The 15,550-nt window shown below is 40.2% G+C and overlaps 1 protein-coding gene across 4 annotated transcripts in view; it reads right to left on the bottom strand.

Moving 5' to 3' along the window:
- Positions 1 to 14,055, bottom strand: part of UHRF2 (ubiquitin like with PHD and ring finger domains 2) — a 76,146-nt gene extending 62,091 nt beyond the window's left edge. For all 4 annotated transcript variants that reach the window (XR_014326333.1, XM_082842842.1, XM_082842844.1 and 1 more), the window contains exons 1-2: positions 13,609 to 14,055; positions 7,664 to 7,897 (exon numbers count right to left, since the gene is read on the bottom strand). Coding sequence is in view for 3 of the 4 variants with exons in the window: in XM_082842842.1 (XP_082698968.1) it covers positions 7,664 to 7,897; positions 13,609 to 13,761 (387 nt within the window). In the remaining variant the exon portion in view is untranslated. The remainder of the gene's footprint in view (positions 1 to 7,663; positions 7,898 to 13,608) is intronic.
- Positions 14,056 to 15,550: the final 1,495 nt, after the last annotated feature.

Raw genomic sequence — 15,550 nt, 5'->3', positions numbered from 1 at the left:
CCTGCGCGTCCAGAGCCTGTGCTCCGCAATGGGAGAGGCCACAACAGCGAGAGGCCCACATACCGCAAAAAAAAAAAAAAAAAAAAAAAAGTCACTAACAAAAAGCCAGAACTCTGAAGTATTATGATTGTGATATTAATTTGTTCCATTAATTTCTTCAGAATCCTACAGATAATTTACAGTCAGTCCAACCAGAAAACACAGTATTAAACAGAAAATAAAACTCGAAAACGAGGGACTTACGCACATGTACAAAGGAAAGAATCTAGTGAACCTACCTATACAAAATGGAGATAAGTTCCACCAACAGCAAGTCACTAGCAAATGCATTATTTAGTACCTCAAAGAACAAAGAAAATATAAAGAGAACAGAGCTATAAACATGCAAAATGTATGTAGTCAACTCTAGTGGGTGATCCAGAACTAAACCATACAATCTAACAAAAGGAAAACGGTATTAGAAGACAGGTATACCAGAGAAATTTAGAGTTACAGGTATACCAGAGAAATTTAGATTAAAAAAAAAAAAAAAAAATCCTGTCCTAAAAACGCTGAGGGAATTGGTCTAAAGGTCAAAGCCCTTTCAGGAGCAACAACCAAGAGACATCCCTTCAACTTTTTAAAAACTCTTTAAAAAGAAAAAAAACAGACATTACTAATACAAGATCATTACCTAATCAAGCTAGCTCTTCCTGAGGGTCTAAGACCACTTAAGGTATCCAACAGAACTCTGACGGATGGTATCACATGGGGTAGGGGTGGGGGTTAGTATGTACTGAAGTTAATACCCATATACCAGGTATTATGCAAGGCTCCTTTAGTTAGGCTTGTCTAACTAACCTTAATAATTAATAAATCATATTTTACAGGATAAGAAAACAAAGGCTCTGACAAGTTAACTTGCTCCAAATGAAAGTTAATAAAATGTAAAACTAGGATTTGAAGACACCTTGACCTTAAAGCTTATGTTTTTGCTACTATTCATTAGTATACATTTTGTAAGGCTATAGCTACCATAGTGATTCCTCTGATGGATCTCAGCAAAGCTGACTGAAAACCTTCTGGAAAGAATTGACCGTCCTCGATGCCATTAAGGACATTTGTGATTCATGGGAAGAGGTCAAAATATCAACATTAATAGGATTTAGAATACATTGATTCCAACCCTCATGGATGACTTTGAGGGGTTCAGGACTTCAATGTGATGGAAATAGCAAGAGAGCTAGAATTAGAAGTGGATCCTGAAGATGTGGGTGAATTGCTGTAATCTCATGGTAAAACTTGAATGGATAAGGAGTTGCTTCTTATGGATGAGCAAAGAAAGTAGTTTCTTGAGATGGAAGCTACTCCTGCTGAAGATGCTGTAAAGATTGTTGAAACAGCAAAGGATTTAGAATACTATATAAACTTAGTTGATAAAGCAGTGGTGGGGTTTGAGGACTCAACTCCGATTTTGAAACAAGTTCTACTGTTAGTAAAATGCTATCCAACAGGCTTGTATGCTACAGAAAACTTGTTTGTAAAAGGAAGAGTCAATCTATGACAAAGTTTCACTGTTGTCTTATTTAAGAAACTGCCACAGCCACCACCACCCTGGATCAGCCAGCAGTCATCAACACGGACGCAAGACCTCCCACCAGCAAAAAGATCACGATTTGCTGAAGGCTTAGATGGTTATTTTTTAATAAAGCATTTTAAAATTAAGGTATGTACACTTTTAAAAGAAATTATGCTGTTGTACACTTAATAGGCTATAGTATAGTGTAAATGTAATTTTTGTATGCACTGGAAAACAAAAAACTTGTTTGACTTCTTTACTGATATTCTTTTTTGCGGTCGTCTGGAGCCAAACCCGTATTATCTCCAAGATATGCCTGTAGCCACATTTAGAGAAGAGTCTTTCATGTCCAAGTATTTGATAAAAACCCAAACAAACAAAAAAAACCCAAGTATGAGAGGCAAGGAAAAATCATTAAAAAATAAAACAGTACCAAGAGCAAATACTTGAGAAATTACCATAGCTAGCTGTAGCACTTTGTATGTTCTGTGGAAAACACACAAGCTCTGCAGATAAACCTCAGTTTAAGCCCTTGCTTATCACCTACTAGATGTAACCTTGAACAAGTTACTTAACCTGTCCCAGCCTCAGCTTCTTTTATAAAGTAACATACTTTGCAGTATATTGAGAGTAGGTGACAAATCTGTATGATGTGCCAACCTAGCAAGCATATAGTAGGAACAAATGAAATAACTCTCCTTCCACTAAGTATCAACATATGTCCTATGTTAAAACTTATTAAAACTCCTAGTATGGTCGGTCTTATTACCATACCATGCTTATTTAGTAAATACATTAGCCATTTAACGTTACATACGTTACCTGCTTTAAAAATTACAATGCAACGTCATTCTTATTTTCCAATTAGGTTCAGAAGTGAAATACACTTGCCCTCAGAAGATACACAGCTAGAAATGGGAGCTAAGTTGATAAAGGTTTCTCTAACTCTGAACATGATTCTCTCATTATACCGTGTTTCTTCAGAGTTACAAATCAAAACACAATACGGTTCCATTTATATAAAGTTCAGAAAGAGGAAAATTAGCGATGCATACATAGGTTAAATGTTATTAAGAGGTTAAGTATAATAAAAGGTTAAAGCTAATAAAAAGTAAAGTATTGACTACCATAGAAGTTTGGGTAGTAGTTACAACTAGGGAGGAGGGAGTTTAATCAAGAGGGGCACATGAGAAGCTCCTGGCGTACTGCTGTTCTATTTCTTAATTTGAGTGGTATTTATGGACACTGACTTCATAATATCTTGTTAAGTTCTACTCTTATTTGTTGTCTATTACATTTCATGATCAACAAGGTTAAATAAAGCAGCACTGCACTATAGACAAAAGACAGGAAATATAGGAAATCCATGATTTTTACTTAGTAATTACTGATAATTTTCCTCTTTATTTGCTACAATAAGCATAGACATGTAAAAAGTTTTAACAGTGCCACACACTTAGCTAAACCCTAAAAGCTTACTATCATCATGCTAAAGTTATTATTTAAGCCAGAATGAGTCATTTCAACAGTAAGATCTGATGTGAGTCATACAAAGCTTCCACATCTAAAAACCAGAATTAAAACCAATTTAGCCATCAGAGGTCCACCTGGTTTCACAAAATAAATTACTTCCTAGAGCCAGTGTGATTCAATGTGTTGTACAATGGGAATGGATGGACCCAGCCTCTGCAATCTTCCACAGACTTTCTAAACGTGATAGTGATATCTGGTTTCTTACAACGTATGAAAAGCTATCTGAAATTGACCAAATATCGCTCAAAGTTATCAAATAGGGCAAAACAAGACTGATATTGGATAACAACTTCAGATTAAAATTTCATCTTAAAGTTTAAATGTTTACCTATGTCTGTTTTGAGTACACTACTTTAAAAATCCACTTTTTGTGCCTGCTTATCATGAGGTCCAAAAATATTCTTAGGCAAAAGGAAGGGAAAGCCTCCAAATCTGTTTGCTCCTCCATAGAGAAAAATCTTTATAAAGCAAAAAATTACATAGGCAAGAATTCATGAAGAGGAAAAAAAAAACCTCCCAATTTTTAAATGATTCAGACACAATTTAATGAAATTTTGATATACTCACTATTCAGAGACTCGCTCTAAGGAAAACAGACAAAATTCAAAGCAAACTCAAAATAAGTCAAAAGTAGAAGCCTCTGAGCATTTTCAGGCTAGCCCAAAAGAATATCTAATATAATTATGAAGGCAGAGGGCAATATCATCTGTTTACCCCTCATTTCTAGTACCCAGTACAAATATACACTAAATATCTAAATATTCAATGAATGGATTGTCCAGAAATAAACCCTTCTATATGAAAAAGTCACTAGTCAAAATTTCAAATATCTATGACAATTACCGAGCTTCACCCAAAAAAGCAAGTAAGTTTGTGTTAGTCTCTTCAACTAAAGAGGAAGGTTAAGTGCAGCTTTGACTAAACATATTACTTTACAAATAACAGTAGCCTTTTGAGAGTTCACATGCCAGGTTCCAAGTGTATTTCTAAATGAGGAAAGGGAGACAATGTACTTACTTGCCAAATTTGTCCAACTCAGAACGTGGCTGAATTGAAATTTGAAACCAAGGCTGACAACAAAGCTCAAGTCCTTAACATCTATGCTATATATTAATATGAAATATAATAGATGTTTAAAAAACAAAACCAAGTACTAGAGATAGTTGACAGCCAAAGTGCTAACACTGCAAATAAAAAGCAAAGATCTGCTAAGAGAAGTAGTTTCTCATGATGCTTGTCTGAATTAGTTTGGGGGAGGGGACACAACTGAGTATTCAGAAGTGTGCTAAACAGAGAATTTAAATTGACCTTAACTACTTAACCTTGCTTAATCTCAGATCTGCAGATTCATAAGCTGGTCCTCTCCTATGAAAACAAATTCATACCTACATGGCCCAAAACAAATCAAGTCAAAAGTAGCAGCTTCTAAACTGTTGCCCTTAAAAGTTAAAATGTAATAATGTAAGCTTAATATGGACACAGATGGTTACATAAGTATTTATAGATACATGGATATACAGGAGTTATTATACATACTGCATGTATTTCCTTGCTCTGTCAGCTGAGGGCCCTAAAAACAAGGACACCCCAGTAGCAAGGAGCACCTAGAGCCCAGATCTTAGTTTCCAATACCATTCTCCAATTAAAGGAACCAAGGCGCCTTGGAGAAATGGTTGACTGCAGGACTGGGGCAGGAAACTTACAAGATGAGCCAGAAAGAAAGTGCTTCAACGAAAATCAAAGGAACCCAAAATAATGGGGGTATATGGAAGGGACACAGGAGAAAAAATATCCATACTGATGTCAATAAATGACTGAGGAAATGAAGAGACAAGTCTCCCGCATAAAAGAATTCCCAATAATTTTTGTAGATAATCTGACTACATGCAGTTTGGGCTGCATATAATGACTTCATCACAAAAAAAAAAGTATGTAAAGGGGGGTGGGGGAAAGTAAACTGACAGTGAAGAAATGTGACACACACTACACCTTGGCCGGGTGATTATGGTTCACATAGTAAGTTACTACTGATGTAAAACCTAAATTATAATCACCAAATAGAATGTTGACAGTACAGTGCCCTAGATATGTGATGAAAATAGCACTTCACCTCTGTGCTCTTCCTCCCAAAATATGTAAATCCAGTCTAATGATGAGGAAAACAAATGAATCCTAACATGGCATTTTACAAAATACCTGACCAGTACTCCTCAAAACTGTCAAGATCATCAAATACAAAGTCTGAGAAACTGCCACAGCCAAGAGGAGCTTAAGGAGACGTGACAACTATCTTAGTATAATACTAATGTAAATGTAATATGGTGTCCTAGATGGGATTCTGGAACATAAAAGACATTAGGTACAAGCTAAGGAGATATGGTTCATTAATTATAACAAACGTGCCACACACTAATGTCAGATGTTAACAACAGGGCAAACCAGGTGTGGGATGTATGGAAACTCTGTAGTATCTTCCCAATTATGCTGTAAATCTAAAACTGTTCTAAACTAACAAGTTTATTTTTAAAATAATGTGAAAAAATATCAAGTAGAAAGTTTTGGTAACTGAAAGAGTGATGAAATCAATGAGTGACATAGACAACAATTTGGCAAGTGGGCTTTCAATATTAACAATTCAATCTGAACTGTGAGCACTACATAAGGCACTAATTTATGTAAGTTTTGTGCATATCATGTAAGTTTATTCGCAGACTTTTGTTTTGTTACTATACTTTTTTCTTTTACTAAATGATCATAGTAAGGAAAGCTACTGGTATTTCAACAGCCACTCTGCTGATGGCTCATAATGCTCTAAGGTATCTTCTCAGCTTTCCAGGTATTCCTAAGTAAAGACTGCCTTCTCCAGTATTTACAACACTTTGTTTTCTGCTTATCTGTATCATCTAGCACTTCTAGAAAGATGTTAAACAATAGCATTAACGGGCTTCTTTGTCTGGCTCCTGTCTTTAATGGGAATGTTTGTGGCTTTTCCCCACCATTAAGCATGATGCTGGGTGTGGTTTAAAATATTCATCTATTCCATCTGTTCCTGTTACCAAGGATTTTTTTAAAAAAATCAGAAATGAATTCAAATTTTTATTTAGATGAAGAAAACATATTAGATCATTTGTTTTCTTTGGTTTATTAATATGAAATATTAAAATATTTCTTAAAAATGAACTATCCCACTTCCTGACAAACCACAATTAGTCAAGGTATGGTCTTCTAATATAGTTATAGTTTTATTTGTAAAACATAACTTAGGTTTTACATCAATATGTAGTGATACTAGTGTGCTTTTTATCATGTTTCAAGTATCAATATTACACTAAATTTATAGAACAAATGAAAGCTTTTTTTTTTAACATTTGTGGGTCAATTTAGATATCTTCATGGGTTTAAAGCAATTCCTCAGTGTAGCCAGGCCAGGTACTTTGATACAACTCTTTGCCAGTTTTGATTCTTTCCATTTTTATGCATCTGTTTGCATTTTTCCATAGATCTCTATTTGCATTTTCTTAATTCATTTTGTCTACCAATCTTTAATTTTTTGCCTTGAAAACGCTCTGAAAATTAAGTTTGGGTCCCAGTTTATCCCAACCAGTAAGAATTAAGAAAAATATAAGGATAGAAAAAGATGGAGCAAAACTGTCAATTATTCCCACAAAATTTACTAGAATTTGAAGAAGTTGCTAGATAACAAAGGTCAATAAATAAATCAATTGCATTTCTACATACCAAACAAACTGCAATTTTAAAAGGCAACCATCAAAAACAAAGCTAATAGAAATAAGTCAAAGGTATGTAAACAGAAAAGTAATTGAGAAACATGTCAAAGATCTAAATTAATGGAGACATCTATCATTCATGAATGAAGGACTCAACATTGTAAAGATGTCAATTCTCCAAGCTGATCTACAGATACAATATGCATTGAAGTTCCACCAGCACTTTTATTTCTAGGTAAAAATTCCTAAAGAAATTCTTGAACATGTATACCAGGATACACATAGTTGGTTCAAAACAGCACAGTTTAAAACAGCTAAAACTGGAAACAGCCCAAATACCTATTAATCATGGATTAGATAAATGTATTGTGGCATGTTAATAAAACGGAATAACATAATAGTGAAAAATAAAATATCTATATGCAAAAAAGTAAAAGTTCAAATACAGGCAAAACAAAACATTGTTTAGAGATACATACATAAGTAGTTAACACTAAAGAAAAATAACATGACCAGAGTAGTGAGAAAAAGTAGTTTACCTCTTAGGGAAAGAGAGGGAGATGTGTTCTGGTAGGGGCACACAAGAGGCTTTAAAAAGGAACTACTTAACCTTGGTGGAATTACACAGGTGTTTGCTTTATTATTCTCTGTACTGTACATACACATTTTATACATTTGCCTATATATCTTTCACTAGTATTTCAAGATTACTTTTAAAAGTTAAAATATTAACAGCCCAATCTTTACTCTCAAACAGCAATCAATGTTTTCTTGTTCACAACACCCTGAAGAGAACATATCTATATTCTCACAATTAACCAGAAGTCTGAGGAAGACAACATACCTTGTATAGTCCAATGCCAGGATCAATAAGAAAATCACGAGTTGATGTAGACGGCTGACCGGAAGGTCCCACCCTTGGGGTTTTCTTTACTTTAGGTGGACTATTAGAACAGGGTTTGGCCTGTACATCAGTCTGTTTAGATGTGCTAGGAAGGTCAGGGTCTGGACGAACTAGCAGCTGAATTATATCATTCAGTCCAACATCATAATCAAATAAAGTATATCCATTTTCTAACTAGAAAAAAAGGATAGGAAAAGATTAAAATGCTTCTCTCAAAACTCAATCTTTCTACATCCTTAGTTACTCAAATGTCCTAGCTAAATTATTAAAATAAAATACAGAGCACTGAAATTTAGTGATTGTGAAGCCATTCCTATGGCCTCTGATGACAACATCTTTTCAGGACCTCAATAAATTCTTAAGAATCATTCTATATCAACTATAGGGAAAACTGATAGCCACTGAAACCAAAAATGTTATCACTGCTGCTGTGACCTCATCACCTAGGCAGAAAAACTCTAAACTTCAACAAGTTTTGTGTATTTTAATGAATCTACAAGAAAGGTGAATTTTGAAAGTGAACTGTTTTATGACCTTGTGTTCATAAGGACATTTAACCATTTTATCTTTCTAAAGCAGTAATTTTTAAAAATCAAGCAAAAAAAATTCAAGCAGGAATAATTACAATTCTTGCTTATGCTACTCCAACTTGCTCAAAGTTCTCTGTAAAGGCGATCAAGTTGTATTATGAAAAGTATTCCAGGATGACTAGTGAATAAATTATCTTGCAACTTACCCATATTTTGGCAGGGTCTCTATAAAGGACTGAATGGCATCCACCAGCCCCACCCCCAACCCCTCCCAAATACGGTGAAGTCCTAATCCCAAGTAACTCAGAATGAGACCTTATTTATTTGGCAATAGGATCTTTACAGATGTAATCAAGTTAAAACTAGATGAAAAGGGTGGGCCCTAATCCATTGTGATTGGTGTCCTTATAAAAAGTTTAAATTTGGACAGACACAAGGGGAGAAAATAGCCACGTGACTGGAGTGACACATTTACAAGCCAAGAACACCAAGGACTGCTAGCAAACATCAAGAAGCTAAAGGAAGCAAGGAAGGATTCTTCCTTAGAGCCAGAGATGGCATGGCCCTGCTGACAACCTGAGTTCTGGCTTCCAGCTTCCAGAACTGCTGGACAATAAATTTGTTGTCTTAACCCACCTAGGGTTTGGTACTTTGTTACGGAAGGCCTAGGAAACTAAGTCTCCATTTTGTTTCTTTATAAAAGTCAGTTGGCCATTTCTCTAAACTCCTTGAAGTTCAGAACTACCATTTCCCCGGAAACATTACCAATTTAATCCCTAGTCATTCTTCCCTCTTTGCATGTAATACCTGTCACCATTCACAGCTCTAACACAATAAAGCCGTACGTGAGAAGTCGACCAAAGAGAAAAGAATGAGAATCTGTCCTTGAATGACAAACTTAATAATGTACTAGGTAAGGTAACTTTAATTCAAGTGGTCCAAGAATACACTTGGCACAATCCTGCACACTACAGGTGTTCACACCGTTAAACAGAACAAGGGACTGAGAAATTCAAATTTTCCAGTGGGGGAATTAAATGAGACATTATCTCACAGATTAGTTAACATACTTATTTCAAATAAGTCTAAGGAGTCTTCCAAGTCAGTAGCAGATAAGCCCTTATAGGGACATGATGTTAACATGGCTTATCTGATTAAAAAAACAAGAACTCCTAATCCTGAACTCCTGGGAAAACCTCAAGAAGCAAAAAACTACAACATTCACACCTTCATTTTGACTTTCTCCAACAGCATCCCCTTCCCTCCCCCCTCCCCCCCAAGTAAGAACACACCAATTCTGTAACAGCTGAAAAAGCACAACTTTGATTAAACATACAGCTGTTGCACATTATGACAACTACAAAAAATGTCATGTTCAAAGTAGGGAAAAAACTAACAGCACAGAACATGCAAATTAACTGGTAGGGCATGCCCCAAAATGAAGACAGCTGTTAAGGTGATGAAATAATTGGAAATCCAAAGTATTTCCATAAACACTTTTCCACTGAAATTTGAGGTGTCAGTGAGAGGGACCTTGGGGGCATTCTTATACCAAACCCCTCTGACTAGTTTCTAGGAAGTAAATATAAGCTGCTTAAAGTGAGACTTGGTTTGAAAGGAAAAGTAGTATCTTAAGTCATAGTGAAGCGCTAAGCATATGAAGGCATGAAGCCCTGTAATGGAAATTAGGCCCACAATAACAAGTAACCACTTTTCCTCAATTACTCACGCTCGCTAGGATAGCGACTTTTACCCAGATTATATAGTGCTTCCTAATTCATAGGTACCCTCCCAGTTTTCCTGAAACAGTGATTATTATTCACCACACTGAAAGTTCCACAGAGTTAGGCTATTGTGAAGAGTTGCGAAGACTGTTGGAATGTTATTTTAAAAGTACTGGAAATTCCCTGGCAGTCCAGTGCTTAGGAGTCTGAGCTTTCACTGCGGAGGGCCCAAGTTTGATCCCTGGTCAGGGAACCAAGATCTTGCAAGCTGCACAGCTAAAAAAAATAAGAATAAGTACTAAAGTTCTGCCAAATTTAATGAAAGTATTGATTGAAAATTACCTGCACTTAAAGTATGCTGAGTGGGGGAGAAAAGGACTGGGTAATTTGGAAATTACAAACACCTATGGGTTTCATGCATTTAACTACAGTCCATCAATGTCTCACAGCAGAAAATGTTTGATAACTGCCATCCTAGAAGATGGGGCTGCAGAATTTACAATATTAGAGAGGCAGGACTAGTCCCAGAATTTTTTCCTTGAATTGGGTTGAAGAAATTCCAGGTAACAGTAAGAACGGCAACAGTGATGCAAGGGAAAACTAGGAAGCAAACACCAATTGGCAGTGGCTGAGAAGGCAGAGAAGTCATTCCCAAGGGGCTAATGATAAGGGATGCAGGTGGAGGGCATTACACTTTCACAGCATATACACTCCTCCCTCTCCCTCTCCCCCTCTTCCCCTCTCTCTCACTCCCTCACTCCTTTAAGTAGGCAAACACTTTTACTTTGTACTCCATGTGAAAACTGAGTCCAGGGGCAAAAGGCAACTAACTACTCAGTTTTTCTTCAGTTCTGGTTCATACCCCACATCTACAATCTATTCTAAGAGTCCCTACAGTGATACAGGGAAGGAAAGAGAAGCGGGAAGAGAATCCTTTCGAAGTAGGAAAAGCTCTGGATTCTCAAAAAGATGTATAGATCCACCAATATAACTCTTCCTTAAAAAAAACCCCCCAACCCCCAGGGTGCAAACTCAACTTCCCAGAGAAGAATATCCAAATGAGGTTACCCTACTTTAACTGGAACTTACAGCCCTGAATTGAGGCTCTCCATTCTAACTCTCTAAAGTAGAGAGAATCACATAATTACAGAGCTTCTCAAGCTTCATTTGCATACAGACCACCTGGGGACCTTGTTAAAATACAGATTCTACTTCAGTAGGTCTGGTGTGAGGCTCCCAGGTGAAGCTAATGCTGTTGGTCCTGCTGATCCAGGGACCATACTTTGAACAGTTAAGAAACTAGTATGAGGCTGACTATCCTTCAACATTCATTTTCAAACTTTGGTGCTCATCAGAGTCTCCCATGGGGTCTTGTTAAATTCAACCACTTGCAATTCTGGGGTGAGCTGAGCATCTATAATAAATATCCACAGGTGATTCTGATGTTTTCCAAGGATTAAAAGCGGCAGACCTAACATACAAAGGTGGGGGTAGGGGGGAGACCATTTACATCATGGACACTGTAAATTTGTTTTTATTTATGACATTTTTCACTATGTGGAAGTAGGCATCTTGAGGAAGGGGTGGCCTTTTTCTAATAAGCACAAAGGCATTTTACAGGATAAGGGCAGCCCTGTGACACCAATCCAATAGTAGGACACACTATCCTGTCCAAGGACTATGAACACCAAAGAGGAAAGGAGACTAGAGATAATAATCACTGCCATGGCTACCTGTCAGCTCATAAGGAACAAATACAGCTTCAGCAATGTCTTCCTTCTGTCTCCAACTAAGTACAGCACCCAAGGTCCATTCCTAATTCCTACTGGTTTATCCCTATAGTGAAATCAAAGTAGGGAGTTATCAACTGTCCTGGGCTAGGAGGTACATAATGTTGTTATCCTCAAGTTTTTCCCTGAACCTGGAATAGCCTCCTGGTTTCCTGAAAATGTACCCTGTTGCCTTGAATTTATCCCAATCCCTACCTTCTCCTAAAGACAGCCAGGTGCACATTTTCTTTTTATCATATTTGATAATTAGACTGTAAGGGGTGTCGCCCAGGAATACATTTTCACGCTTCATTTCTATCTCTGGTGAAGTCACCAAAGAATCCCAGGAATTCATGTACTATTGTTCCTAGCTAGAAAATAAAATTCAATAAACTTGATTACATGCTTTTTGCTTTTGACCAAAAGATAAAAAGGTGTCAGCCACTGGAGGCACAGCAATATAAAGCTACATAGTTTTTAATACACATATATTTATTTCTAAAGCAAAGTTTACAACTAAATTGAACAGCTGTTTTTACAAGTCTAACACTAGAAGATCAATATAAAACTGGCTACTAACACATATCAAAGACGCTATCGTTTACTTGAAAACAAAAAAAACCCTGGCTCTTTCTCAGAGTGTAATCTTGTTACTCTGAAATTTCTGGGCAGGTTTCAAAGGGTAAGCCTAGGAAGGGGAGAAAAATATTCCTATCAAACCCTTTGGCTGTAGGAAAACGGCTACTTCTACCAAATCAAAGAGTTACACTTATTTCAAACCACAGGATTGGAGCCAGACTATGATCTACCAACTGGAGGATGCCAACTTCTTTAGTGGATTAACGTTTTTGTTTTTTTTTTTTTAAAAAAAGGCAATAAAATAGGATGGGTCTGGGTCTCTAGGTACAGGCCATGTGAGTAGGAAAAATCTTCTTCAATGGACCAGACCAAGGCTAAACTGTTCAACTACCAGCGACGCCCACAGACACCCTCACCGCCAAAAAACACTTTCAGCCTTCAAGTATGTACCGCTGGCTATGCTCCAATTGCTGTGTTAAAAGCTTGAGTGAGGGGTCTAATTAGAAGGTGAAAAATAACAGCAAGACGAAATCTTTTACACTGCTTTTCACTCTGCGAACAACCCCCCTGGCAAACACTGGGCAGTTTAAACCTGTCCCGGGTTACATCAACAGCTTCTTTAGCCCAGGTCTCTAATCTGCCCCACAACAGATTCGATTCTAGGAAAAAAGGTGAGGGAAACGAGTGCCAAAAGTTCTGTAAACCCTTCGAATCTTCAGTATATATAAATCCCTTCCACAGTAAGGAGGCAGACTTCGGGTCTTGAGCCCCAGAGGGAGCAATGTATGTTTCCCCTCCTATTTGGGAGCCGGGAGCCCGGCAGAGATACGGAAGCGATACGAGCCGTGAGCCGGGTCAGTGCGGCCGGGAGCGGGGGCCTCCGACCCTCCCCACCCGCACTTCGGCATGGCCGCCAGAGCCCGCTGCCCTCCCCGCCCTGCAGGGGCCCCGGACCCCACCAAGCGCGGGAAGCGAGGGAACCCAGGCGCTCTGGCGGGCTGTGCCTGCGGCTGCTGACCCGCTTGGTAAGGGCGGTGAGGTCTCGGCGCTCGGGGCGCCCCCGCCGAGCGCACCTGCAACAGGGCCGGCCAGGACCCCGCTAGGCCCCGTAGGCGGGCGCAGGGCCGCACTCTGAGTCTCGCGGGTTGCCCACCCGAAGTGGAGCTAGGTGCGCTCTGCGTGCGCCGTGCACCAAGCCCTCCGGCCCGCCCAGCCCACGCAACCCCGTGGCGCCCCGCTGCCCTTGCTCCGGCTTCCAGAGGGGTGCGGTGGGCGCGCCTCACCTGTTTGCCCCGGTAGAAGAGGCGCTGGCACTCGGGCCGCACGTCGAACAGCGCCCACACCCGTTCGCGCAGCTCCTCAATTGTGGCTTTCCGAGACACGTCCTCAATGGTGCGCGTCTGGGAGCCGTCGATGGTGCGAACCTGGATCCACATCTCGGCGCCGGGAGAAGGGGCCGGCTTCGCTTTGTCTCCCCCTGCGCTCCGGGCGCCGCGCCCCGCCCGGCCCGCGCCGCTTCCCCGGCTGCTCTGGCTCTCCGCGGCTGGCGGGCGAGCGCGCGCACAAGCGAGGAAGACCGACCAGACGCCGGGCCCGACAGGCGGCGGCGAATACTAGACCGCGAGCCCACCTAAGAGAGCTGAGGAGGGAAGGAAACCGGAACCAGTCGGAAACGCGGCTGCTTTCGCAGCCCCCGCCTCACAAATGGGAAACAGCCTTGTCTGCACCGCGCGGAGTGTTTACTTATAGAGCTCTAGCTCCCACATGGAGGTCACGGCGCCAACCCGGATCTCGCGAGATCTACGCCGGGCTCCGCCTTAAAGAGGAAGCGACCAGGGAAGTGGCTATAGACATGAGGGAACTAAAATGGGCGGGTGCGGGGAGGGCGGGGCGGAGGGGCGGGGCCGCCGAGAGCCGTTACTTGCGCCTCAGCTTGCACCTGGGCCCTGGACACGCCCTCTAGTCTTCGGGTGTCTGGCGGTTACAAGGCCGCCCACATGGGTTGCACCTTTGGTCTCGGTTTCGCGACACAGGGCGCGAGCGACTCCTCAGGCTTAGCCGATTCGGTTCTGTGGTCTCAAAAACACACCAAAGATGAGAAACTCTGACGTGCACTTGCATGATCATGAAAAGCGGTGTGCGTGCGCGCGGGCGCGGCCTAAATTTGTGAGAAAGCACGTAAGGAAATGAACCCGCTTCACCGCGCTCAGCCAGACACCGCCAGCCACGCGGCCTGGTGGGGCCGGCCACCCAGGAAAGGCCTTGGGGACCCTTCTGCTTCGCGAACTCGTTTCCCGCCGGCCCGAATGCTGCCTTCGCGAGGAAACCAGCTTCCTGGGGTTTCCCGCCGCTGGGCCGAGGTGACGGCCTTAGGCCTGCAGACTGCGGGGCTGGCTGGGATCGCCCTCTACGGGCCCGCTGCGCTCACAACCGGACCTCGGGCCACGGAGGCGTTGGTGCCGCCGCCCGGAGGGCCTGTCGCGGTTTCCGTTTGTGGACCTTCCGGGTTAGTGAGCATTTGGCCTAAGGGATTGCGGGGTCATGCAAAACGCTTCTAAAGGATGCAAAATTACACACCTCCGAAAAGGACTTCCAGAGAGCCTACCAGGAATAAATTCTCCGAAATAGGCCCAAGCAGGGTTACCTAACACACCTAACAGTGGGCTTATTTCAAATAAGAAGGGAGAGAGCATATGAAGGTAGAAAAAACTAAATATATAAGCTTTGGACTTAATAGTGGCCAAAATCCATAACGTGACTATTCAGGCTGGTGGAAATTATTACCCTAAAGGTAGAGCGGCATTTTTGTAATAACCACTTAAAATAACTGCAAGTACAGAGAAGTCCAGTAGTATGATAAAAAAAGATGGCCCAACACGGGAAGGACAGAAAAAAAATGGAATACAGATACACACTTCGGTCTCTACTCTTGTTGAAAATTTTACATTCACTGTATCCTCTAAATATAATTCATCTTGTCTGCTCCTGATTTAAGTAAAGCAAATACTGAGTATTCATTACATGTGTAAATATTAAGTATGCTTATAAACTGCCCCAATAAGAGATAGCTATTTGCTATTATAGGATATGCTATGCCATTGCGGAGGCATATTAAGATTTTTTTTTTAATTCTTTGCTCACAAAGAATTTACAATCCAATTCAGATAAGATTTAGAAAAAATTAAAGAGTAATTTAATACTAAATAGTGTGTTGTTGGTTAAAAC

The sequence above is a fragment of the Leucopleurus acutus genome (assembly GCF_964270905.1).
Source record: "Leucopleurus acutus genome assembly, chromosome: 7".
Classification (NCBI taxonomy): domain Eukaryota; kingdom Metazoa; phylum Chordata; class Mammalia; order Artiodactyla; family Delphinidae; genus Leucopleurus; species Leucopleurus acutus.
This window is presented reverse-complemented; position numbering and strand designations above follow the sequence as displayed.